Source organism: Haliaeetus albicilla, chromosome 5, assembly GCF_947461875.1.
Source record: "Haliaeetus albicilla chromosome 5, bHalAlb1.1, whole genome shotgun sequence".
NCBI lineage: Eukaryota > Metazoa > Chordata > Aves > Accipitriformes > Accipitridae > Haliaeetus > Haliaeetus albicilla.
The window spans coordinates 41662352-41689795 of NC_091487.1; the positions used below are offsets into that span (position 1 = coordinate 41662352).

At 42.0% G+C, this 27444-nt stretch overlaps 1 protein-coding gene across 1 annotated transcript; it reads left to right on the top strand.

Moving 5' to 3' along the window:
• Window positions 1-452: 452 nt before the first annotated feature.
• Window positions 453-27211, top strand: LOC104324072 (cytosolic phospholipase A2 epsilon-like). The gene is made up of 20 exons (XM_009928038.2): window positions 453-594; window positions 2170-2242; window positions 9730-9866; window positions 10190-10321; window positions 11539-11579; window positions 12479-12521; window positions 13107-13170; window positions 14534-14694; window positions 14905-14997; window positions 15659-15696; window positions 16744-16900; window positions 17390-17526; window positions 18036-18258; window positions 19472-19586; window positions 20214-20351; window positions 21037-21144; window positions 22306-22497; window positions 22974-23140; window positions 24603-24786; window positions 25654-27211. Exons 1-20 carry the CDS (start codon window positions 568-570, stop codon window positions 25884-25886), a joined length of 2463 nt encoding a protein of 820 aa, XP_009926340.1. The 5' UTR covers window positions 453-567; the 3' UTR covers window positions 25887-27211.
• The last annotated feature ends 233 nt before the right edge of the window (window positions 27212-27444 follow it).

Consider the following 27444-nt stretch of genomic DNA (forward strand, 5'->3'; position numbering starts at 1 on the left):
AAAAGTCTTTTGTATGCACATCAGTTTGTTCGGACGTCCTTGGCCAAAGAAGTCCTTGTTGCCCACTTCTGGGCAGCCAGCTGGATCCTGCCTTGGGTCAGCCACCTCCGCACAGGGGGCTGCAGTGGGACAGCCCTCCGGTGTGCAAAAGCACCGTGGCCTCCTCAAGAAGTGATGGGGATGCTTAAAAGTATAAAACATTTGCTCCGCGCCCATAACTGTGAAGGGAAGATCCCTTTCGGGTCTCGACGTCCCTCTAAGTACAGCTGCAAAGGCCATCCTTCTGCAGTGCCGGAGCCTGGGTGTCTGCGCCTCGGTGCAGGTCTGCAGCACGCACTCACCTCCAGGGCAGCGAGGAGGAGGAGGAGGAAGAGGAGGAGGAGGAGGAGGAGGAGTTGGGGATTGCTCAAGTGGTGGTGGAGGGGTGAGGCGGCGTTGAGTCAGGCACTAACACACCTGCCTGCCTGCTCCCAGCAGCTTAAAGCACGAGAAGCTGCCTGGCTGAGAGTCTCCCGTACCCATCCGCTGCCACGTTTCGCACCTGGCTCGGACGCAGAAAAGACCACGATGGGGCTGTTCTACAGTAAGAGCCAGGTAAGAACAGGGAAGAGGAGGCTCTGTGATGAGCTGTGCAGGCAGGCCCTTGGCGGCAGAGGGGACCTGCTGTAGGAGGTGGTGTTCTACCTCCTGTATCTTCAGTGCTGAGATTTCTTCTTCAGCACCAAGGCTGTGAGAGCAAGGCAGGGCTTCTGCCTGGGGTTTGTGCCTACTTTGTCTTTTGGCCTTCAGGAATGCAAGGACTTCAACGCTGCAGTAATTTAACTATTTTGAAAATTCCCAATTAAAAAAAAAAAAAAAAGAAGTCTTTTTGTACATTGGCATTGTCTTTTGCTTCCATCCTGTTGGGCTAGGCAAAACAACCTGCTGAGAAAAAATAAGGAGGTATCACTAATGTCAATGGGTGCATGGGGGAAGCCAGGAAACTAATATTATGTGTGGGGTTACATATAGCTCTCTTAAAAATTGTGGCAGTTTTGGGGCATAAGGCAATGAATGGTGACACGTTGTTATATATCAAGCTACATATTCATTGCAGTGATATTCCCTGCTCTATAGGTAGTGTGCGTGACCTGTTTCTTATACGTGTTTGTTGCATCACTACATTTTGCTCTTCCATTTTTCCTCCTCTTTGTTGTTGGTTGGATTTTTTTGTGGTTTTGAGGTTTTTTGGTTGGTTTTGGTGAGGGGTTTTTTTGTCATTTAGAGCATTAAATGTGCAGTTTGTCCTCCTTTTATTCCTTTAAAAAAAACAATTATCTAGGGAAAAAGTACCTCACCTTCAGCGCCTGTACTTTTGATTAAATACCATGTTTGTCTGATCCTTGCTTAGGATGAGAGAGGATGACAATCAAACCAGTTTCCTGGCAGGTTTGTTAAATGTTTTTTGATAACTACCTAGGTTTAGGTGGTTTCCCAAGATTTCCATTGATACCTTCCTGTGACCTTTGCTTAAAGGAAGATTGGATGAGCTGAATTATTCAGAGAGAAATAATTACAGAGTTGTTGCTTTCACTCCCCCCTTCTGAGAAGGCAGGGAGATAGCTCTCTGGAAGACACTTTTCAGGTCCTCATTGCGTGAGAGCCAGCACTGCTCTACGTCAAACATAACAATGGAGTTACATGGCTATAAACCAGCTGACGAGCAGCATCGTTACACCATGATATCGTTACTAATTCCTGCCCTGCTAGATTGTCTGCTGTTTGTTGTGAAATATAGTGGATATATATGACATCCTTTGAATTTGCACAGACCAAGATGTGTGTCAGCTGTATTAATAACACAGCAAGGCTCACTATCATATGTTTCTCTGTGATTAGGTTGTAAAAGTCAGAGACCTTGAGTTGAGGGTTACCACAAGTTTCCTCAGAATGGAAAATGGAGGATGTCAGAGGTTTGTTCTGTGACTGAATGTACATTTTGGGTCTCTGGCCACACCTGGCTGCAAACCTTCTGGGAAGAAGGAAAAGATAATGCACAAGGAAGAACCTCAGTTCAGGAATGTTTTGGATGGTTGGAACTGAAACACTTAATTCAATGCTATCTCTGACTGTGCTTCTGTTCTTTCTCTCTGCATTCTCATCCCATGCATTTTGTATGCTGTTCAACAGACAGAACCATCTCCATGCAACTTGCTCACCGTAAAAATCATACGGATGAAAAATGCCAGGAAAGCAGACTTGCGTGAGTATCTTTGCTATATCCCTGGGGCATCTACATGCTTGTAAAACTACTCGGAATATAATCAAGTGTCACAAACACTACCAAGTACTTATAAAAGGAGAGAGAGAGAGAAGATGCGTGACTGTTGTATGCTGAAGATGAGGTAGCATGGTTAGAAGATATTGTTTATTCTTCTATCTTTGCCAGTCTCACACTGAAGTCTAGCCACCGGCTGTAGTTCAGATCATGTTTGCACAGAATACATAAAATATTTTACATCTGAATCTGCAGAGAAAGAGAGCTTTATTCACAGGGAAGGCTGCAATAAGAAGTTTAGGTAAGGCACTTCTTTCTGTGGTTCCTTCTTACAGTAATGTCCACCCTGTGCACCCCTGGACCTAACACAGAATATTTTATGTGAGCTGAGGACTGGACACTTGACATCTCCCATGGACTGTCAAATTTGATTCAGCGAGAGGAACAGCCGTGTTTCAAAACTTAGTTGAGGGCTCATACTGTTAGCTTTTCTATTCTTAACTATTTTTACAAAATCCCCAGGAAAGATAGTTACGTAAAAGTTTATTAATGCTCCATAAATATATGAACTGCAAAGCACTAGAAAAAAAGGCGTGAATGACAATCATCTCCAATCTGAGGAGATGACTGATTGTCTTGCATTTATTCATTTATACAGATAAGAAGGTCTGAATCCAGAAAGTTTCTATAGGAACCAGACCAAGCTAAATTTGTTCAGGAAAAATGATGCAAGACAAGACACCTGTCTGGGCCTTTCCAAAGTAATTTATTTTGAGTTCTGCTATAGTTTCTCTAGAGACCAAAGGTATATGAAGATTTTCTCACTCTAATTTTTATTGAAGAAAAGTAAGATACTTTCTTGTTGCTGAATGTATGGGGAAGAAAACTCTGTATGAACCTTCCCACTGGACTACTACTAAAGTGCGGAAAGGAGATATGAAGCTCAGTTGTAGGCTGGAGACAAATCCCTTGCTACAGCTAAAACCTACTTGAACATACAAATGTGCACTCTGAACTGAAAGAGGTGTGGAAAACTGTAGCCCTTAGATATCTCCCAAGTAATCATGTTCTGTTAAACCATCTGCATGATAATGAGCTTACCAATCTTCCTCTCCACCTTTTTCTCATCTAGGTCAATGCTTCTTATTTTTGTCTTGAAACTATTTTTATTCTGAAGGGAGTTTCCTATGTTTTGATGCTGTCTTTCCCAATAGTAGAAAATTTCTAGGGCAAGGGACAGGTACTGAAATGCTCAGGCGTTTCTGCTTCCCAGTCCAAGACACATCCCACCAGCCTGTAAAGCTGCTTAAAGGAGCAGTTTGAATGCCAGAGGTGCTTTTGGAGCGCAGCACAGGGTCTGGAGCAGCAGTAAAGCCACAGCACGGGCTTTCCAGGCTGAGGCTGTTCTGCCTTGCACTGTGTGAAGTGTATACTGGCTGTTGCCCACAAAACAGAATGACAGACACTCACCACCAACATTGCCAAGCTATCATCTGTTTGAAATGGTAGTATCAGTCAAAATATTGAGGGGAAAAAATTTTGCACAAACAAAACAAAAACAATATTTGCAAAAGGTGAATGCTTTGCTTGTTGGGTACTTCCATCATGTAGGAAAAGAAAATCATACCAGTCATGACACTGCCTTGCTTATGCTTAATTGTTGAATCTGGTTTTGATTGACAGCTGCTTAATTCCAGTAACGTTTGATTTTGCTGAGTGTAAAATTTGTCCATTGCATTTATGAGGAAGATCTGCTTTTAAACCATTTCAGGACATAGTTTTCCATGTAGCCAGCCTTGTAGAAGTCACATATTTCAATGGCCTCCCAGAAGGTCTCCCAACCTGGTGCCTCAGGTTAACTTCATTTTTTGTCTATCATCTGCTCCATTTTCCAGGTAATGGAGATGGGAAAATCAATCCATAAAAATAGACTCTCAAAACCTCACTAACATCTCCCATGGAATAAATAATACAAGACCTTTAATAGAAGTCCAGTGCATAAGATAGTATTTTTATTTAAGACGATTTGAATTGTTTAATTCTGCTTTTTAAATGCTGAGTCTTTTCAGTGTGCCCTTGTGCTATTCTGTCTTTTCTTCCCACTCATCCATCAGTGTGTAAATTATAACACTAATTTCCACTTGTGTTTTGATGCATAGCTGATATCATTGATACCACCTGTGAATTCAGTGCCTTATTTGTGTTCTCCACACTCCCCCTTCCCACTGAGCACACCCACATCCCCATCAGGCTCATTGGGGCTCTTGGTATTCCTGGACCTGTGAACACTTGCCAGTTCCCAGATTTGGGTGTGTGTCCCATCTGCATCCTGACTCCCTAATGGGGTGAGACTTGGATGTGCACCAATCCAACCCACCCTTAAAAACAGGGCTTTTGCTGCAGAGAATTCCAGATTCCAAGCTTGGCCTCTCACAGTCCTTGAACAACCACCATAGTTCCAGAAAAAACAGAAGGACATGTCTTTCCGCAGCACGTGGTTCAGCTTGGGAACCACCCACGGCAGGAGATCGTGGATGCCAAAAGTTTACGTGGGTTCCAAGTGGAGACTGGACAATTTCATAGAAGAAAAATCTATGAAGGTTGGCTTAGGAAGTCTCTGAACCTTAAATTGTGAGGGCTGGCCATCTTATACTCTTCCTCAGACACCCACCACTAAATGTGAGGCATATTCTCCTCCGGCACTGATGTCCATCCCTAACAAGACGTACAATCCTTCCCCAAAAAAGACAAAGGGGTTAAAGAACAAGATACTGGAGAGAAACAAAATCATTAAGTGGAATTAACAAATGAAAAAGAAAACAAAGTATTAAGGGTTAAACAAAAAGGTAAAAATAGGCAACTAGATGGGAACACTGAACTGAGCAATTTTAAGCCATCATTCCCTGCTTCCTGAAAATATCCAAGAGCCCTCAGTGGACACTGGCTGTGTGCCCTGGGCTAAATGGACCTTGACTGGTGTAGAGTTAAAAATATTCTTCAGCATTTTCTTAGTAAGAAAATGATATTTTTGAAGCTTTTATGGCTTTTTTTTTTTAAAATCAGGCTTGTTAATTTTGGAAACTTCCAAGTTTTGGACACTTTTATACAAGGCTTATATTATTTTGGGTACAATATGTTCTAAAATTATTAAGTATGTTTTACGTTTTTATAAAACCCCCATATTTTATGGCATTGCAGTAGCAGTTCTGCCATATACGAGATCAATTAATGTAATGGCCATTGAGATCCTGAAAAGAAACATAGCCAGTGAAATACATTATTGTTTAAGGAACTATGGTTCAATGTGATACTTATTGCAGGAACCCACAGACTTCCTCCAGTGTTTTGTTCTTGCACTGTTGTTATTGTTTCATTGTTATTTATTACTTACTTCACCATTTAAGCAGTTGCAATTATGTACCAACAGCCTATTGCTCTAGATGCTGCTTGAAATCTTGTTATAAAATAAAAGCATGTGGACTGATAAAGCCCGACAAGGGAGAAAATGGGAAAAAAAAGTAAGGTTATTTAGCAACATCTCAGCAAAGGGATGTTTTAAGGAGGGATGTAAATGAGACTAGTGATACTATTTTAGGGATGTGTGTAGGGTGCTCCACCCAATGTGAGGGGCAGGGTGGGAGAAAATGTGAAAGCTTTTTATTGAAGTTTAGCTATTAGGAGATTAATGTTGAATGCTCCCTGGAGGCAGGAACTGATCTCCCAGGACTAAATTAATTCTTATAGTCTGACTGTGAAGGGCCTTGAGAAGGAAGGTGTTTACTTTCACAGAAGTAACCCACATTCTTATTTTAAAAAGCATGTAAAAAGTTCCAATGATCTAAATTATCTAATATTCTGCACTCTAGAAAACAGCAATGCCTGCCTGTCCACCCACCATCAGCCAGATCTCTGCTCAGCTCGACGATGTGGGAGGAAGAAGAAAAATGCTTTTCTCAGCTGGTGGGGATAGTTTGTGTTTTGTGACATGGATAGGTCCAAATGAGGGGAGACATCATCAAGGGGATGACCTGGGCAAACAGTGTTTGAGGCCACATTCTGGTTTGGATCCCTTCAGCACAGTAAGAAAAACTATACCGTAACAGTCATGAAAATATCTGCCCACTAGAAATAGCCTCAATGCGAGCACTTAAAGGCAGCCCAAGAAGAGGAGGAGGATGTCTCGGTTTCTGCCCAGGCTACAGGGGGGCTGGAGGTTGTGTCTGTTAGCATCCGAAAAGGAGGTAGAAGTAAAATGAAAAATTTTTGGGTTAGCCCCATTTGAATTCGAGCTGTCTATGAGACAGGTGAGATTTTTAGCTCAAGCCAGAACAGCCGGTGCTCTGCTCTTGTCTGGGATGCAGCATGGTGCTGGGGCTATGGTGTTTCTGAGCATGGGTCACGTCACTGTAATGCTTTCTAATGGTAAAGCACAATTAAGATCCAGTCCTGCTGCTATCCTGGAAGATAATTAGAAACTTAGTGTAATAACTGGACGAAGAGACCGTGCTGTCATAAATACCTGCTGCCACGCCTGCTTTTGGCAGGATATTGCCCCACGGTGATACCACGGCTGCCACTCCAAGCATGTTTGACGGCTGCTCATGTGTCACGGTCCAGGGGAGGGACACAACAGGTTGCTGCTGTGAAGCTCTGATGTGTGCACCACGTCTGAGCGTAATCGCCGTCGTTAGGTGGTGGTTAGGCTTACGTACCAGGGTAATGATGCTTTGCTTGCATGTGGTTGTCAATGGGAACCTTGTACATATACGTGAAGAGGCACTTGATACAAGGCAATGGGATATCGCGGCGTGACCGACCGGCTCGGGCACAGGATACGCTGTGGAGTGCCAGTTCTCACAGCTACTTGTGCCTGGAGCTGGTCGGGCAGAATACGGGCCCGAGGTATCCGAGAGGTGTAAAAAAAGGTTCCTGGGAGTTGTGCATGCCTCTCATAACACCTGGAAAATACTTTACGAACAAGAGGCAATTAGGTTTCAGAGGACACCCGTGAAGTACAAAAGGCATCACCAAACACGTTTGCAGATGGGAAGAGGGAAGCAGGCTTGTTTAGTGGCTTTGTCAGAAGCCCCCCCCAGAGAAAGTCAAAGATCCGAAATGAGAAGTCAGAGCTCTGCTGTCTGACAAGAAGTTATTTCTTAAAGGTGTATGATACAGTGCAGTAGGAGACAGTGATCATTTGCAGAAAAGAACAAATTGGTGGACTTTTGAAGTAATACTTTGTTCTTTGCCACAGGCCTAGTCAGAGCATGTATTGCTATTTGGGAAATGTCAATGAAATAAAGTTTGGATTGCTCACAAATTTCTGGACTCAGGTCCTTCTGATCCTCTTCCTAGTGGGGACAAGAGCTGACAGCAGTCTGTGCTAATACCAACCTGGACTTCCCAAGAGCCTAAAAGGATTTTCATATGGACATTTCCTGTATATACACAAAAGTTTAGAGTGATTAGGACTGTTAGAAATTCAGGTGATTTCTATGAGTTTTGATTTTATTTTATTTTTTCTAGAATTTATATCCTTGTATATGCCACAACTACCTTAATCAGTCAAAGTTACTCTTTTGTTTTGTTCAGAGGTACTCAAAGAAAGATGACTTAAATCTCAGGGGAGTCAGGAAAAAAAACAAACAGCTGGCTTTGTTAATTCTTCAGTTACATACAGAGTGTGATAAAGGGAGGAGTCAATTATTCTGTGTTTCCCAAAGTCAGGTCTACCAGTAACACTACGTAGGACAAGACTAAGTCTAGTCAGATGAAGGTGTGTCTGCTATGCAATGGCAGGAATGCTCAAGTAGGTGGTGTTACAAAGAGAGGAAATATAATCCTAATGATGGGATTGGCATTTATGGGCAATACTCCCCCATGCTATCTTTGGCACTTGTGTGCGTGGTTGTCCCTAACTAACAGATTGTATTCTGTAGGGTGATCATCCCTGACTTTTGAGTGTGGGTCCACAGGATTGTTAATATCGTGACTCATGTTTGCCTTTTATTTCTTAATAACTATGACAAAACATATTTGCAGGCAGATTATTCTGACCTCAGAATGAAAGTGCTTGTTGATGATGTAAGCACAGCAGACTGCTGCTAACCACTGTTTCATACTGAAGCTTTGGTGCTGAACATCCCTCACCTACAATGGAGCTCAGGTGGGAATCCAAACTTTATAACAGGCCTCTTCATCTGGGAAAGGAAAATGAAAATACTAAAGCTGCCCTCCCTACAGCTGGAAACATTAAAATTTGTAGGTGAACTTTATGACCTGAATACACCTCTAATTGAAACAGCAAAGCCAAAGCAATGCAATCTTGTGCAAAGAAGCAATGTGACCTCGCTCTGTGCTGGGAAGCACAGACAAGCTTCCACCTGCCCATCGAGTGTTGCAAATACCCTTATCCCTCTCTGGCTGAGGCACAGAGATGCAGGTGAAAATAGTGGCATTAAGCAAGTTTTTTTTATACAGCTTTACTGGCAAAAACTCTCCTTCAGGACAGCTGCTTCTCAAACCAAATGTTACACCGTCAGTCTGTTCAACATTCTGTTCAACATTTCAACACCCTTCTTACATGTGCTCGTTTTAATCCGCTTCAGAGGATTAAATGCAATTAATCTTTTCCACAGATGATTAATTTATTTTTCTTGAAATTTTTTTCTTGAATTTTTTTCCTTGAAAAGCTCTGTTGTTGAGCTCTGTGGTGTATGTGTGTGTTCCCTTCTTTAACTTTCCAAAAGGGAAGAAAGCAGACTTTAGTCAAATGCCTTGGTGCAAGACCTGCCTTCTGTGACAGCAATGGGGCTTCTTGGGAACCTTCAGTGAAATGAGCTCCTGTCACCACTGCGTTGGCAGCCAGATGTGCTAGAGAAAAGAAAGGTTGCTCCAAAAAGTAGACAAGACAGAACTTACAGCCAGAGTTACCCCAGTAACATTAAAGCATGTCCATGCCTGTGGAAGCCCACTCTGTACGAGCTGGGCTTTGTCTGTCCAGCAGCCCGCATCACAGCTCTTAATGTGATCTGCTCCGTGCTGCTGACAGGCAGCTGAACCATCAACGGTGCCCAGCCCTCTGAGGCTCCCGTGTGTGCATGCCCCTGTGCGTATGGATGGCTCATCAGCATTAAAACCTTTGAAGTCTGATATATATAGATGGTCTGGCTGTGTATTTCTCCAAAAAGGAATGCAGTGTATGTGTATAAATGTGTATTTTGAATGTTTATTGGTTTTCCAGCAGTTAAAAGAAGTAGTCCTCAAGAAGAGCAAACTGCCAGGCTTTCACAAAGAGTAAAGCAAACTGGTTGCCTAGCACTGGCTTGATAGCACCTTAGCTAGCACCCTGGCCTACGTTCTGCATATTGTCCTGTGTACAGAGCTTAAAAATTCATACACTGCAACACCTTATGGGGTACTAGATGTGTTTCCTTGGTCCATTGCTTTCACGCTTTCCTTCTCGACAACAGTAACCCAGTCGGACTGCTACGTGAGCCTAAGCCTGCCAACAGCGTCTGTGCAGCATTTCCGCACCAAAACGGTCCAGAACAGCAAGAACCCGACATGGAACGAAACCTTTCACTTCACGATTCAGAGCCAGGTTAAGGTAGGAACGGCAACTAGCCCCAACAGGTATTCTTACCAGATATCAAACCTACCGTATAGCCTTTGCACACTGAGGGTCTCTCCGAGTTCCCTTACAAAGTATTCATACTCTCTTATGTAGTTATTTAACTTTCAATGGTTGGATAAGACTCTATCTTCCTGAATAATCAATTGTCTGTAGAGTGCACCTGCAAAATTTCCATTTTACTGCTGCCTTTGCTTTCATTCTCAAACTTCTTTCCTAAATTCCTTTAGCTAACATGAAATATCTGTGGCATCTGGTATTTGTTAAACCTTATACAATCTAATTTTTTTTGATTCCAGAACATTCTGGAGCTGAAAGTTTGTGATGAGGACAACGTAACTGAAGATGACCATCTCCTCACTGTATTCTTCGATGTCTCCAAAATCCACCTTGGAGAAAACATTCAGCTGTGTTTCCAGCTGAATCCACAGGTATGGATAAAATTCAAGGACAAAGCTAAGGTGATGTGGTCAGGTGAGAATGTCGTTATCTCAATCTTTCCTCTTGTGTGTCCCATATACAACCTTTCTTATTGCCCATTTAGCCACCTGAATATGTCCAACTGTTTCAGGGGCTGATACCCAGTGTTGCTTCTGTAATTACTGCAAATGTGGGGTGCTGCTTCTACAGCAGGTGGCCAACATTATTGGACTTGATTGTCTGGTTGCTGTCCTTGATGTCAAAATATGGAGAATTTACTCCAACAGTTTTGGGCAACCCTTTGCAGTTGGAGTTGGTGCTTCTGAGCTGTGCATTATGCTTTGTTAATATAAAAGTAGTGGTCTGCAGTCATAAGCTGCAAACCGTATTTTCATAAGTGAGTTTTTCAGCAAGTCTTTATTTCATAAAGTTGAGACAACTTTATACTGAAGTTTTAAGGACAGTGTTTTAAGCCCAGAAATCCTTTACTTCAGTGAGTGCTGATTTGATATGATACCTGTTTTGGAACGGCTGGCTCTGTCCTGTATTTTCCTTAGCACTCACGCTATGGGCCAACAAGATGATGGGAGGTGCACCAAAACCTGCAAAGGAGGAAGGAAGTCTCAGGGGAAGGGAATTACAAAAGACAAAGATGAAGACTGAGCATGCAATGAGGCTAAGCGTGCAGACTCCACCAAACCAAAGGATACCCTCCAGAACACCCTGGACTTCATACGCCCAAGTGTGCCGCCATATTAATGTGCCACCAGCCCCATCTGCACAGGCTGTGGGTGAGGGTTGGGAGAGGGGCAGGATGATTTGGATGCACCAGAGAAATCCAGCCTCGCTCATGCTGAGGATCAGTGGGGAGTGCTGAGAGCTTGTGGGAGAGGAAGGGAAAGGGGATTGCAGGTGGCCTGTGAAACAGTGAGGGGTGAACCTATGACTGCCGAAAGGGGGAGCGACCACCAGAGGCCCTGCACTATGTATTACATTTGGCCTGCAAGGTCTAAAGTAGGAGTCTGCTAAAATAACGGGTATGACATTAGAAGTATGTGACGCTAGAATTACAGTGGGTAGGACGTGAAGAAAATCAAATCTGTTGCATGCACGGTAACAAAAGGTGGATGCTGGCTTACAGAATCCCCCAAAGAGAACAGATTCCTGTAGGGTATCTCTCTTCACAGGAGAATTGACCTGCTGTGACTGCATTCATTTTCTTTCACAGGGAAAAGAGGAGCTGGAGGTTGAATTCACAATGGAGAGCAGGTGCGTAAGGTCAAACAGGGGATCAATAGAAATGTAAGCCAGAGGCAAAATGTTACTGACACAAAACATCCGTTTTACACTTGCAACCCCTAACACTGTCACCATCTGAATAAAGCGGAGGGGGGCTTTGGATGTTCAGGAAATGCTTGTGTAGGGCATTTAATGGAGAAGGGGTGCATGACAGTGCATGATGTGCGTGCATCTACGCTGGGCATCCAGGCACACGGAGAAGCTAGCACAGATGCGAATGGGAGGATAGAGATGTCCCTGATGGCTGCTGCTCCCCAGGCTGCAAGGGGCATTCGGCACAGGGGGAGAGTTTTGAGTTTCAAACCCCTCTTGCTCTTGATACTTGGAATTTGTTTCAGTTGTGGGAATAGGTTAGAAAATTTTTTTTTACTGTGTTTCCATATTGACTGTACAGTTAATGGAGACAATGGGTGTGTAAATCAGTCTAGTGCTGCTGTTGGTTTTTAAGGTAAATGGTAGTATTTTTTCCTTTTTTGTTATGGCATGTTGGATGAATTAACCAGTGTTTCAGCTCTGATCCCCCAGGTTTGAACTGAGCAATATGGGGCAATAATGTACTTATGCCACCCCTGTGTAAATTTGCTTCAATATGTCAGAAAATGATCCTGTCTGATAGTGAGGAGCTCCTCTGTTCAGCAGATCTCCATAAACAGTTTAAGGTTCAGACCTCAAGCCTGTGAGAGGCAAATTGGATTGAATACCCAGCTAGAATTTCTGATGCTCTTTGTGCATGCTGCCTGTCCAAAGATGGACTTTTAAAGATAAAGATAATGAATTAATGATTAAAGAAGAGTTAAAACAAAACAAAACAAAACAAACAGAAAAAAGAGAGTGTTTTTGAATTGATTGTTTTCCATTTTGTCTTTCAGTCCGGATCCTCCTGAAAACATTGTTACTAATGGAGTTTTAGTGGTAATGTTAATTTCATAATCCTTTCCCTGCCGTATAGCAATGCTTATTGCAAAGCTAGTATTAAGGGTACCGGGCAGTTGCTCCATACGGTGGCGTGAAGGCATCGGCCAAGAGGCAGGCTAAAGCCGGTGTCAGCGTTGGCTTTCCCACGCAGTCCCTGCCAGTGACTTACGCTGCCAGAGGCTGCAGCTGCCAAAGCTGCGAGCTGCCGCCAGCGCTCGCTTCTGCCCAAACCCAGCTGGTTTTGGACAGACAACATCCCTCCGTCCGCCCCGGGGAGAGCTGGGCTGAGCACCCTGCCCGGGGAGCCTTCCCCTGTGGCTGATCCTCCCCCAGGCCCTCGAGGGGCTGCTTCTCTCAGTGGGAGCCAGCAGATCCCTTCTCTTTCCTCATCTCTACGCAATCTGTTATTTCCCATGTGGAAGCCCAATGCCACCTCCCTAGGCTTGGTAAGGGGGTTACAGACTGGCACCATCTCTCCCCCCTGAGCCCCCCATGTGCCTCGCACATGCCCGAGGGCCTGGCCAAGGCAGAGCTCTGCTGACAGTGAACCCCTTTTTCTTTTTCCCTGGTTGTCTCCTACAGTCCCGTGAAGTTTCCTGTTTGGAGGTGCAGGTGGATGGCGGGAGGCTGAGGAAGGACAGTACAGGTGAGCCTTTCGCTGTCTTACGGAACAAACCTGGCTGCCACTTTATGGAAAAAGCACTCAGTGTTTTACACTTGAACACCCTGGCTTAAAGTTATTTAAGATGCAAGACAAAATCTCACTGATGCCAATGGCCTGTGGAGGGGGCTGTAGTTGGGCAAAAATATACATATTATTGCAGAATATGGTGTGAAGAGCATGTGGTCTGGTTTCCCCACAAAATACTTTCCTCTTTAATAACATCTTGTCAGATGCTTATAATTTTCCAAAATATTTGTCCAGGGAATTGAATTTTTTTTGAGTCCTAAACTGGAGCTAACTCCTATTGTTTCCTGATTCAGAGACAAAGAAAATGGGCAGGTGAGGACTGGGCCTCTTTTATCAATTCAACTTCTTAAAATTTCTTTAGGCATAAAAATATAAAACATGCCAGTAGGTGAAACACAAGACACACAGTGTATTACCAAAGACATTTGTTGCACATTTTAAGCAGTGCATCACTACTATGTTGAGTCCATGCTCGTGGACCTGTGTATCTCCCATACAATTTTTAAAACATCTCACTGACATTTCCTGGTGGCCCCAATCCAGCAAACTGCTTAAGCATGTGGATGATCCAGCTGAGCTCAGTTGTCACAGTGAAGAAATTTGCTAGATGTGGCTGAAAATGCTTGAGTGGGATAATTCTTTTAAAGGCTGATTACACACCTTTGAGTGTGTGGATTTACAGAGTGTATTTCACCTTGAACCTGGGTTGCTTCTGTTCTATATAAAGACCATTTGATGCTTATTATATGAAGGCCAAAACCCACTAGACATTATTTCTGTAAGTGCTAGAAATTATTTCAAAAGAAATATTACAAGTTGAAGTAAAGGGAAACATGATAGAGGGACTGAGATTTTACTGGTTCCAAAGAGAACTGTGCTCTGCTACCAAAAAAAAGTTTCTCCCCAAAGTCTGAAATTTTCAAAATACCTTATTATTACACCAGAATAATATTTTAGTACCACATACTGTCTTATTGCTGAGGTATTTTGAAAATTTCAGACTTTCAGGAGAGAGTGCTTTTCTCCCCCCAAACTGTTAGCTGTGAGTCATTATCTAATGAATAGAGCACTAGTCTCAGCAATCACAGTATAGATGGAAGTGCAGTGGTACTGCAGCAACAGTTACTATATGGCACATTCTGTACACAAGCTCTAAAGCTGAAACCCAAAGGCTCAGGTAAGTGAGTCTATTTATTTATCCTATAATTGGAGTATCAAAATGAAGTTATTACTTAAGAAAAGCATATATTACATTACTGTGCAAACAAATTATCCACATTTTTTTGAAGACCTTAAGTTTGAAACTCCTTTGCTTCAGAGAGAAAGTTTGCATTAACTGTGGAGGGGTCGTATGAAGGAACCCAGACCCATACACTGAGCTCCTGCCTCTGCCCGACCTCCCCGACCAGGTTCCACTACATCAAATATAATCAGTCGGCACTCACTGTGGCTCTACCGCGGCGGAGGCGGCTCAGCAGGGTATGTGATCACCACTAATGTGTAGTTGGCTCTTTGCTGTCTACTTCTTTGGGGACCTCTAAGACCTGAGTGTGTGTGCAGGTCTGTGTATGCAGGGAATTGCTAAGTGCATGTATGTAAGTGAGGCTGGGGAGACTGCTTCTACCTCTTTTTTCCCCATTTTTGTATAATAGTTAACTGTCATTATTCTTTTTTACCCTTTTTTTCCAGTCTATATCAAGTCAAAATGAAAGGGATATGAATGAGTCTGTGACTCTAGCTCTGAACTTGCTTCCTATACAAGAGAAAATAACAATAGCAGAGGTGAGAACAAGTATTTCTTAATAAAAACCAGCCCAAGACACATTCAATTTGGTGGGTGATGAGAGTCTTACAGCTCAGTGATTCAGTTACTGTCAGGCACCATGCATGCACCATGTGTAAGGTGTGAATGACAGTCACTCTGCAACTATGTGATATTTATTTTTTTTCTTTTGTTCTGCATGTGGTTCCAGGCATGCCATTCAACCTTGTTCTGAGTTTACATTAGTTTCCTCAGGACATATCTAATATGTTCATCAACATAGTATGTGAGTTAACAGTAATGGATATGACAATTAAGACTTATATTTGCAAAGGGAAAGCCTGAGGCGGAAGATAAAACAGAGAACATCCATATGCCTGTGGTTCAGATGCCCAGCTTTCAATGACCTTCCCAGAAAATGAAGGTTAAACTAGATGTTCAGCTATGAAAAGCTGAGGGGCCCCAAGCCCACCTGGCATGGGTGAATGGCCCACTTCTATTCAACCCAGACTGTACTGGAGCTTATTATATCTCTCACAACTCAGACCATTGCTGGCCAGATTCTGCAGCTGTGTTGCTGACTGCAAAGATAGTGAAACTCAGCCCGTAGATGCAGTGGGGGAGGAAGGCGCAGGATTAATGACCTGAGCATGCTTACACTGTTTGTATTGCGATTTTCAGGACAGGACAATTGACTTGTACACAAAGGCAAATGAATGGTAAGTGAGTCTCCAGCAAGACCCGATCCTGTAACTGGGAGACATTTGCACCTACGCAAAGCTCAGTTGAAAACAGCAGGGGTCCATGCAGGCTCAGTTGTAAGCAGAGGTGTGCTCATCTTTGGGTTGCAGACTTTTGTTTGCCAGGTTCTCCTTTTTCAGTCATGGAGACTTAAACCATGGGTCCCCTTTCCTCCAAGTTTCCCAGCTGTTAGTGCAGCTCAGTAAGTAGATCTTGATTTGTGTGCAATTATGCCCACAGCTGGAATGAACAGCTCCACAAAGAAATTGTATTTCTGTATTATACAAACAAAATAAGACCAAGGCATGGTAGCTGTTTCCCTAATCAACTGCAGTGCCTGTTGACAGAGGTTATCTAGTTACAGGCACATATGGCAGCACTACTGAAACTTGAAAAATGAATTCTTTCATAGAATCATAGAATGATTTGGGTTGGAAGGGACCTTAAAGATCATCTAGTTCCAACCCCCTGCTAACAGGGGCAGGGACACCTTCCACTAGACCATGTTGCTCAAAGCCCCATCCAACCCAGCCTTGAACAGTTCCAGGGATGGGGCATCCACAGCTGCTCTGGGCAGCCTGTTCCAGTGTCTCATCACCCTCACAGTAAATAATTTTTTATAACATCTAATCTAAATCTACCCTCTTTCAGTTTAAAACTGTTACCCCTCGTCCTATCACTACACTTCCTGATAAAGAGTCCCTCCCCATCTTTCCTGTAGGCCCTTTTTAAGTATTGGAAGGCCACTACAAGGTCTCCCCAGAGCCTTCGTATATGCAAATACAACCAGAAGTGTGTTGTAGGAACCTTGTTACCATACCGGGACAGTATGTCATGTTCTGCTCTACCTTCCCATTTGCATTCTTGTTAGCAGCTACAGGAATTAGCAAAGGCCTGCCTGTGGTGTTGCTCCTTCTCATTTATTACATGATACTGCCCACAAACTTGTCTGTAAACACACACAAGCATAGCCAGAGTTGACCATGGTGAATAATAATATAATAATATTTGTGCCCTGGTCTCAGGACTCAGGGTCTGTGTTTCAGGCCAAGAAACCTGGATGCCCGCCTAGGGTTTGACCTGTGCACTGAAGAACAGGATTTCCTGCAAAATCGGAGGAAGGTAGTTGCTGATGCACTCAAGGAGGTTCTTCATCTGGAGGAAGATCTGCAAGACCATGAGGTAACCAGGAAATGCACCGCTGGGGGATTTCTCCCTCTCTTCTCCCCCTCAACCCTGGAGATGAGGAATGATTTCTCATCTCCAACCAGATGAGTGAGGACCTCAGTCAGCAGCTTCTCCTCCAGGGTACTGTTTGCAGTCAAGGTGATCTCAGCTGGAACGCTCAACAGCCTGTCTGGATGAGCAAAGTCTCTATTTCCACTTGGCTTTCAAATGAATCATTTGAAGGAGCTTCAAACCAATGAGTTTGGTCCGTGTTTCTTAAAAACCCTTCCTGAAGTGCCCAAATCTTCTAGTATACCCCACAGGGATGTCCAGCAACTTGTATTATTTATAACTCATGGAGCAATGTTGCTTTATCTCTATTCTACGTGTTTTATTTTACTAGTGTCTGGATGTTGCTTTTGCATGTCTGTCATATTTTGACATGGATGTACCTTAATACCGCTTTCCCACTTGTGCTTTCTGCCCTTTTTTTGTGTTGAACAGGTGCCTATAGTGGCTGTGACCACAGCAGGATGTGGGATAAGAGCACTCACTGCCATGTATGGCAGCATTTTGGGTCTTCAAAAGTTGCGTGTTCTGGATTGCGTTTCATACATCAGTGGCTCGTCAGGCACAACATGGTGAGGAGTCATTTTGATACTGTTTTTTGGATCTTGTTGTGTCAAGCAAAACCCACGCTTTGTCTAGGGTTTTAGTTCTCAGTGAGGGTAAAAGGGGTCTATTGAGTTATTGCTTCCATCTTTGGTCTATGAATGCCATGGTCACCCATGAAAGGCCTATTGTGCATCATACATTTGGTGTCACTGAAGTAACTTATCCCTAACCAAAAGAGAAGACTTTATTGGAAGTGCCAACATCCTTAATCCTATGCAAAGTGATCCTTTATGGTTATTTACTGTTGGACAGAAACAGCATAGACAGCTGGTGAAGCTGCTTGTGTTGGATCCCAAATCAAGTGACTTTTGACTGATTGCCTTTGGACTTGCATTTCTGCTCAAAGTAAGCTCAAAGAGGAGAGTAACCTAAAGATAAAATAATAAATGCCCAAAGCTCTGTGAAGTATATCCTCTGAGTTTCAAAAGCATCTTCTTCACTTCTTTCCGCTTTCCACCATGTTTCCTGCCTGCAGGACAATGACAAAACTGTATGAAGATGCTGATTGGTCACGTAAGGATCTTGGAGAAATAATTATTGAAGCTCGGAAGCAAGCAGCCAAGTGCAAGATGGGGGCTTTTTGCTTAAGAAGTTTGAGGAATTATTACAGAGAGCTGAGCCAAAGGACCCAAGCAGGACATAAAACATCTTTTATTGATCTGTGGGGGCTCATGATTGAATCCATGTTAAATGATGGGGTAATGTCTATATATCTTTCTTCTCATAAAGTTGGTGACTTGATCTTTATGACCATGATGACAAATTAAAACCCTAGGAAGAGATACCTGACCAATAACACTGTACTTGGTATGTAGGCAGAACACCACTTACTTACATTAATAACTTGGAGACACAGTGAATGTCTATGCTGGAGCCTAAAGTGCGATTGAATGGAGCATAGAAATGCTCAGACTAGCTCTAAAGTAACCAGCATGCTAATTAACACTGCAGTGGTCCAAGAAATTTTTGAGGTTCTTGGGTGTTTTTTATGGCCCCATGCTTTTATGTCTCCACTGCTGCAACATTTACACAAGCTGCAGTCATACCTTGAATGTACTGCAGATATACCCCATATGTAGTTACTGTACTTTGTGATTTAGTGATGAGAAAGTATATAGATCCAGAGCTCCCGAGACATCTTAGTTACAGAAACTGTGATTTTGTAGGTGCCTTTTGGCTACTTTGGATTGGATCTCTCAGGACCTCCTGTTCCTAATTTTGTTGTAATGACAAGCAAAACTTTCAATGTAAACTAGCAGACTGATGATAGCTGGAGAAAAAGCTATTTTATCTTAAAATCCTATAAACATGGTCTATATTTTGTCTAGGTGACAGAGATAATATGAAATACTCTCATTTCATATCATGTTTCACATTGCATTCCTGGCCTCAGTGCTACATAGCAAAATTTGCTAGAGTTTAATTTGGCTGAAGTACACTCAAAATCTCCACTTCATGTATAAAATAAGTTGTTGGTATTGGACAGCTCAAGAATTTTTCCACTGTGGATGATAACTTTCAATATGGTTTTCAAAAAAAATCTTGACTAGAAGGGTCATTAACATGCTGCCTTGAAGAACTCATATGTTTAACAGATGAACTATGTGATAAAAGCTGAATTACCCACATCTGCCCTATTTTTTCACTTGCATTTAGCGATGCAAAGTTAGAATAGCATGTGAAGCAACTCATTACTGTTGTTGTATACTGACTGTAGAACATGGCTGGTTATCCTAACAACAGTTATTCCTGTTCCTATGATTTTCTTGCCCTCTGTTATTCAAGCACATGGAAGTAAATTTAGGAGGAAATTCAGGAAAACAATATCCCCTATTCAGATTTTGTAAGCTGATGTCTTTAAGGAACTGTTTATCAGCTAACCATTTTTTTTTTTTTCCTCCCCAAATCCAGAAATGCCACCACAGACTTTCTGATCAACGTCGGGCATTGAATCAGGGTCAGAACCCACTGCCCATCTACCTTGCCCTCAATGTCAAGGACAAAGTTGCCACCAAAGATTTTAGAGGTAATGTTTCAATTCTGGAAAAGAGCTGTGTTTTTGCGTGGGGATACAGTAGATAATGATGAATTGTTTTAAATTCTCACTTCCAGACAGGAGAAGTCCTGTTCAGAGATGTAAAGAGTAACCGGGCAGCCACAGGCTGGACAGCAACAGTTCAGTATTTTGTAAGATCTCCTAGCATGTAAATGTGCATATTCAGACATTAACTTCAGACTAATAACATGACACAGATCTGTGACACTGTCTCAGAAATGCTATGAATTCTTAAAGAAAGTGATTCACTAGAGCTTTAAGGTTGTTTAAAATATGTTTTTCATGATTGGCTAAAGGCATTAAAAGCAATAGAAGTCAATCCATGTTCTAGTCCACCTTCCATGAGAGAACTTCCCACTTGCTAGATAAAAAGAGAGCAGAATTTAAGTTCTCCCTTAGCCGTGACATTGCTCTTTCACAAACCTGCAGACACTGGGACAGCTGGTTCAGTAGCGGCTGTCAGTCAGCAGGGTTTGTTCAGGGCACACGCTAAGCCAGCTTGCCTGAGGGGGCTGACGCCTGACACATTTATTCCACATCTGACAACTTGACTGTTTTTAGCAGCGGAGCTAACGTTGTTGGTGCATGTGTTGGCAGAGTGGGTGGAGTTCACGCCGTATGAGGTGGGCTTCCTGAAGTATGGTGCCTTCATTCGTGCGGAGGATTTTGGCAGCGAGTTCTTCATGGGTCGCCTGATGAAGAAGCTCCCTGAGTCCCGGATCTGTTTCATGCAAGGTGACTCACCAGCCTGGGGGAGTGACAAGATTTTCATACAAACACTAATGATTCTGGAAATTAGTGCCCAGAAACCTGTTCTGCATTTGGCAGCAGAGGTACTGGCTCAGTCAACTTGAAATTCAGTCTGTCTCCTGAGACTTACTCAACTGCCCTTGCTAGCAAAGGTGGTTTTACCATTTGTATGAAGATAAAATGAAACTAAAATGACAAATAAGTTGTTATGTACCTTTGTGAGTGCTTTTGAAGCATCACCATTTTCCCCGTAGCTTGCAAAACATTTTGAAAGTTGGAAATCTATGAGACTTTGTGGAAGCTGGAGGAAATGTTGAGAAGAAATAAACAGGGCAAGAAAGAGGGGAATCAGGGAAGGAGCTGGCTGAAAATATTTCTTTATCGAAGGAAAAAGGAAATGAAAATAGGAAAATGACAATGTAAAATTTCTAAAAAAAAAAAAAAAAGTTCCAGGTAAAACATGGTGGAAGGGAAAATACTTTGAAATTTCTTCTGAAATAAGTTTGCCTTCTGAGTCAGCTCTACCACTGAAATAGATGTGTGGACTTATGCAAAAATTACATAGAAATACGAAAAGCTGAAGAGCTGTGGAAGGAGCAGAAGGCAGTTTTTAAAAGAACTTCCTTGTGTTTACCTCAGCACTGCTTACTATACCTCTCCCACTTCCTAGGAATGTGGAGTAGTATCTTCTCCAAAAACCTCTTGGATGCCTGGCACGCAGCTGACAATTCAGAGGACTTCTGGCGCAGGTGGACCCAAGACAGAGTGACTGAAATAGGTAAATCTCAAGAACCCTTTGACTTATAGCCTCCTTCCTCCAGGCCCTTCTGATAGGGTAACTGCGCTCACATTTTTTGAGTTTTTTTTTGCCATCCCGGTTCTCTCAGCTTTGGGGTATGGAAGGCACCAGGACAATCAAGTGATTTGATTTTACTGAATAGCCAGTGCTTTGCTTAAATAGTGAGATTGTTATTAGAAGGAAAGGCACCATCAGACAGACCTTGATGGAAAAGAGATAGGAGATGGATACATAAGGTGGTCCTTAAAGTGTTGTGTTTTAAAGGCTGGAAAGAAGAACTTCTGTCAAAGCCTCATGTCAACTATTTGTTAGCCAGAGGGAAGCTTGAGTGTTTCCTTTCCAATATCTATTCCTCCTACACAGTGCATCCCTCCCTCAAAATCTGACTGAACTGAAAGATTTAGAAGAAGAGGTCAAAGGAAGTCAATGTAGTGGAGCTCTATTACACCAGCTGAGAGAGGCAGCTCTGTACTGAAAGACCATTCCTTGAAAATACTCATGAGCATCTTCATGTTAAAATTCAAGCAAAGTCAGTGATTTCATAGTGAACAGACTTGGGTCACACTTCTGTGGGCTATGTTTTTGGAAAAAAACCCCTGAACTCTTATGTTTGGGTTTATATAAATAATTTGCAAGTTTGTGTTGAATTCATCTGGCCAGACCCGAACCAAATGGAACAAAGTCTTTTTTAAAAAGTAAAAATGTTTAGTTTAAAAATAAAAAGTTAAAATTTTTCTATTCTTTTCAAAACAAGCTTTGAATTTCATAGTTAACCTAAATCTAAAACCAGTAATCCCCTCAAATATATAAATAAAATTATTTTCCTCATTTTTTGTTTGCTTGGAAGAGTGAATTACTTTAACGTGTTCCAAAATTATGTTGTTTTATGAGAAAAATGCTCCTTTAGTCAGATGTAGCCAACTGAGGTTAAGAAAACAATAGTAATTTTATATTTTTTGTCAAGAAATTAACCAGAACTCACAGCATGCCATAGGGAAAAATAACGCAATGCTGAAAGCTGTGAACACACGATTACTATTGGTACAGAAGAGTCGCTGACCCTTTCTCCTCTTTGCACCTAGCCGCCTCTCAATTGTGGTTATAATTCAACTGCATGTCATTTATGCTATGTATCTCTAGAGGAACAACCAGACTTGACCGAGAAGCCATACGAGATGGCTACATGCATGTTCACCCCTACGAGCGGCCTCTCCACGGCTCTCCGGGATATCCTGACGGACCGCCCTGCTGTCTCCAAGTACCACAACTTCCTGAGGGGCTTCCAGATGCACAACGAGTACATCCAGCAGGAGCATTTCACAAAATGGAAAGGTGTGGACAGCACTTCTGCCTACGTGCCTCAGAGATCATCAGGGTGGGCGCAGGGGCTGGGATTTATCGAGGGGCATTTGTACGTCCTGAAGAGAATGGAGTGGGTTTTGTGGTTAGTTCTTAGTGCTTGCTGAGAGGAGAGGAGGGAGAACTAACTAACTTCTCACATCTTTCACTTCCAGTAACACAACTGTTCAATTTCTGGGTCGTTCAGCACTGAAAGTCCTCACTGGGATGAAAATTGCTGGGGTGGGGCTTTGCACATATGGAACACCTGCCTAGGTTTTGGCGTAGTTCCTGGGTGTGGAAACACCAACAAAACGTGAATGGAGAGGCTGAAGGGAGATTCAGGATTGCTGCACGCTATCCTAAACCAAAGGGAATATATGGAAGGGAAGCTCACCTTCCTTTTACTTTCTAACTTGACAGATGTCTTTCTGCAGTGTGCTAATAGCTCTGAATCTTTTACTCTTTAGACACTTTGCTAGACACCTCTCCTAATGACCTGAGAGGCCACTCAGAGCACCTGGAGTTGGTGGATGCAGCTTTCTTCTTTGAAACTAGCTGCCCACCCCTTATGAGACCAGAGCGGAAAGTGGATGTCATCATACACTTAAATTACACCGGTGGATCACAGACCTTGGTGAGATGTCTCAAAACTCTCTTTGTTTAGTAACGGCTTTTCTTTTGCTTTCCACAAGTTTCAGACAGGTGTCTGTAAAACATGGAACTTAGTGGAATTTAGTAACATGGTGTTTCCAAACCTTAGAAGAAGAATGGAAATTCCCACAAGGGAAAATATCTGTTTTTCTCAAACTGCTTTTGAAATACCCCTAAGTGCTTCACCAATGAAATACAGAGCGGCACAGTGAAGTTATGATGGTTGAGCTGCAACTTCTATTACAATTATATGTAAGATTTAATAGCACAAATATAGCTGGGAAAACTTTGTGATTCAGATGCTGAATTTAATCAGCATTTTCTTTAACATATAAGATATTATTTGTCTTTATTTTAATGTGTGATTTTCTAGCTGTCCAAGAACAACCTACTGAGTGAAGAATTTAATCTCTATTTTTATCTCCTTTAATAAATAAAATTTTTTTCCTTAAATAGTGGGCTTGAAGCAAGACTTCAAATGCATTTACTATGTTTGCAGAAATCTGATTTGGTTAAAATGTTTATATAGATTTGGAAAGTAGTATTCACCACATAAAAAGACAGATTTAGACTTCCAAATATAGACTCATAACTGTAAACCTGTCCCTGAAGGGCACCACAGAAAATACAAAGTTCACTGGTTGAGGCTCTGTCATTTTTTTCAAGTGGAAGATACTTTAATGCTGCTCTTACACTGTAATGCCACATGAAAAATATTTGTCTCTGTACTGCAGCTGAAAAAGAGCATATGTAATAACTTGCATTACATTTCTTCCTTGTACTCCGAAGTCTTTTGAAAATATTTAATTCAAACAAACTGAGGTGGTGCTTCAGTGTTTTGTTAGATAATTTAACATAGTTGATCATCACAAATGAGCCTTCTGATGAATGCTTTTAGTGCTATATTTTGAGGTCTAAAATATGTTAGCTTGAAATCTCATATTATTTCTGAAATTCAAAGTTATAGAAATGGGTAAGTTGGTCTCAAAACCCTGCTAAAGTCTACTGAGGTCAACTCACAAGTAGTACTGCAATATAAACAGATAATGGGACTGTGAATCTTACTGTCTTGGATCACAAATTTAGTTTTTAGATGTACATTTTTCTGACTTAGTTCTCCTTTAATCAATGATGCTCTATAACATGCTTTGAATTGATCTGTTGTGTTCCTAAATCACGTTCCCTTCTTAGAGATGTGCCTTGGTACCTACTTAAACCCTCTTTACCATCCTGATATTAGGTGTTTTCCTGTAAGACTATTTCCAAATAGCTCCTCGGGCAAGAGAAAAACAGTCCCTGGGGCTGCAGGTGCTCACATCATTGCTGGCTGTCCAGTGCTAGCAGTCTGTTTTGTGCAACTTGGCATGAATTACAAGGCTTCAGCAGCAGCCTGATCTTGGGTATCTTTTCTATTCCTTATGCTGCTGTTGTTGGGCCATGACCAGCCCCTGGAGCAGGCTTGCAGATACTTCTCAGAGCAGGGAATTCCGTTTCCCAGCATTGGGCTGAAGGATGATGAGAAGAACCTGAAAGAGTGCTATATGTTTGATGGTGCAGACACCCCAGGAGCTCCTCTGCTGCTTTATTTTCCATTAGTGAATGACACCTTCCAAAGATATGTAGCACCTGGTAAGTTAACAGTACCTATCTAATTTTATTGACCTAATGAACTTTCTCACTCCCTGGGTGTTTTTTCCTCATCTCAATACAAAAATCCTTTGTCTGTCTGCCTGTTCCTACTAGCAAATACATTGCAAAATGGGATGACGCAAACTGTTTGCAAAATCAGGTGAAATCTTGTGCATAATTTTAGTTTGAGTCTTGGTGAGATTCAGTGAAAGAAGAAACATGTTCTTCAAGTAGAGCTAATTTCTTCTTGTGATCTCCAAAAGTTTACTTTAGCATGTAGAACAAAGCATATTTTTCAGATGATGTATTTTTATGATGGTCAGATCTAGGGGAGAATTACCTGTACAGTATAGAAGGGTTCTATGGAGGGCCACTGTGCTTTCTAATTGGGCTGTTTAATGTGTTGATTGTATATGCTGGAAAATCAAAGCAATAGTACCTAAACTAATACAGTCACTGTGTCCTTTTGGGCTAGTATTTGAGATGCAGGCTTTGTTTTTATGATGATTTCCAAGGTTACTAATATTCTGCTTCCTCCTGTCCTATATATCTCTTTATTCCTTTTACCTTTACAGTATGTATTCTACGCAACAACCTTCAGGGTAAGACTTAAGCACCTGTGACCACATAAAATGACGTGCCATGAGCTGGCCAGTAGAAGGTGCTGGTTGCAATGGAATGATGTTTAGTGATACTATTTCTTTTAATTCTAATAGACTTTGTTCAGAAGTAGATTTTTCAGAGATTATAGCACTTGTCTTCATAGCAATTGCATCTGTGACCTCTCTAAATTATTCTTGACATTGTCTATCAGAGTACTGTAATTCCCTGGGACTACACAAACACCTTCCCCTTTTCCCTTGACAGGCATGTCACGTAGTGCTGCTGAAATGGAACAGGGCAAGGTTGATATCTCCAGTTTCTGCTCTCCATACTCAACGAGGGAGGTCTCGCTGAAAGCAGAAGATTTCAACAAGCTCCTGAAGCTTACTAATTACAACATCATGAACAACGAGAACATGATTCTTCAGGCCTTGCGCATGGCTGTGGCACGAAAGAAACAAGCTCCGAGCCAGCCAATATCACAATCCTCTGCTTGAACAGCATTTTCCTTTCCCTTACTAAGTATTTACCATGAGAGCACATATGCGATAGCTACTTCACTGTTCTTGGCAGGTGCCATCTCTAAGTAACCTTCTCAAAAAAATAAAACTCAAAGTATTTGTTTCAAAGCCACATGGTTTGGTTTACTAAGCAGTAGTTGCTTTTTGATCTGGAGTTGTGATATCAAACACAGCAGTCTATGTTGTTAACACCATCTCACTGTCATGATCAAAAGGCAAAGGTTCAGCTGCGTGTGATAGGGAAATAGTTTTAGCTTTCTATCTCTGCGATCTTTTATTGTCTTGGTAGCTAGTCACTAGGGTTTTTTCACCTGCAAAATATTCTGGCATTTCTTTGGGACCATTAATAGCAAATCCATGAAGTCCTCTTCAGACACAGAAGGTGGTGACCATGCAGTATCAATTTAAGTTATTTTATTGGTTTTAGTAACTTAAATGAAATGGTGTTCTACCTCTTAAGGGTTTTGTTTCACAGGTGCTTTTTTGGCATGAACTGTTATGAAATATATATATTTTATGAAGGATATTTGATTTTTCAAACTTGTGCTGGATAACAGATGTATGGATGGGTGGCCTTTTAGGTCTTTGAGGACATCTATTCTTATCAATTAAATCAAACTTATGAATTTGTTTTGAAGGACTTGCCATTTCCTCTCACAATCAACGGCATTCTCTCTCTGATCATGTGTGTGTGCTGCAGTTGCCTCCCCCAAAAGCAATTTTGCTGCAGCGTTATCTGGAGCTTGTAGTGAATTGAAATATTACTGAAACAGATAGCACATGAGGGTGATTGCAGGATGTATGGTAATTGCATACAGACAATCACACTGGAGAAATGGAGTAAGACACCAATATTCTGTTCACTGCGTCACAGTTGTTAAACAACCATAAAATGTAAAATACAGCTGCTAGGTATGCTAGTACAAATTAAGATGGTATGATTGCCACAGCCGAACTAGTTATTTGACAAGTACATTGAAGTGCGGTCGCTGAGGGGGAAAAAGCTGATTTATATACACATAGCACAAAAACATAACAGCTCTCAAACCCCAGTGCAGTGGCCAAAAAACAGAAGAAGAAATGCCTATCCTGGGAATACACAAAATGATGCATGCATACATCTGATAAAGGACCCGATGAGCAATCTACTAACAAAAAGCAGCACTCTTCTTCAAGCTGTACAGGGGAACAGTTTGTAATACAGAAAACAATTGTGTGTCATTCCCAAGAAGCAAGAGTCTTGTCTACCAAAGCATGGATGTTGATCAACCATCACTGCATACCTGAATGTGGATATATAGCAGAATAAATATCTTGCATTTCTTCCTCTTCAGCTAATGAGACATTTTGTAAGTAAAACCTCTGTCCCTTTTGCCAGTTTTTCAGATGTCATGACAAAATATTAACTGTTTAGATAAAAAATAACCAAAGAAAAACCTAGCTGTTTTGAGGAGAAGCAAATCTACTCAAACACACTAAAGGCCAAGAAAGGTTCAGCAGAGAAAGCCATGTAGCTTCTGTTTCTAGTGTGAAT

What these genes read in the sequence shown, in the direction of transcription:
- LOC104324072 (XM_009928038.2), top strand. Translation starts at nt 568, where the DNA reads ATGGGGCTGTTCTACAGTAAGAGCCAG. An exon ending in TGCCAGGAAAGCAGACTTGC is followed by an intron (nt 2,243 to 9,729) that starts GTGAGTATCTTT and finishes TCTCGACAACAG; the next exon opens with TAACCCAGTCGGACTGCTAC. An exon ending in CGATTCAGAGCCAGGTTAAG is followed by an intron (nt 9,867 to 10,189) that starts GTAGGAACGGCA and finishes TTTTGATTCCAG; the next exon opens with AACATTCTGGAGCTGAAAGT.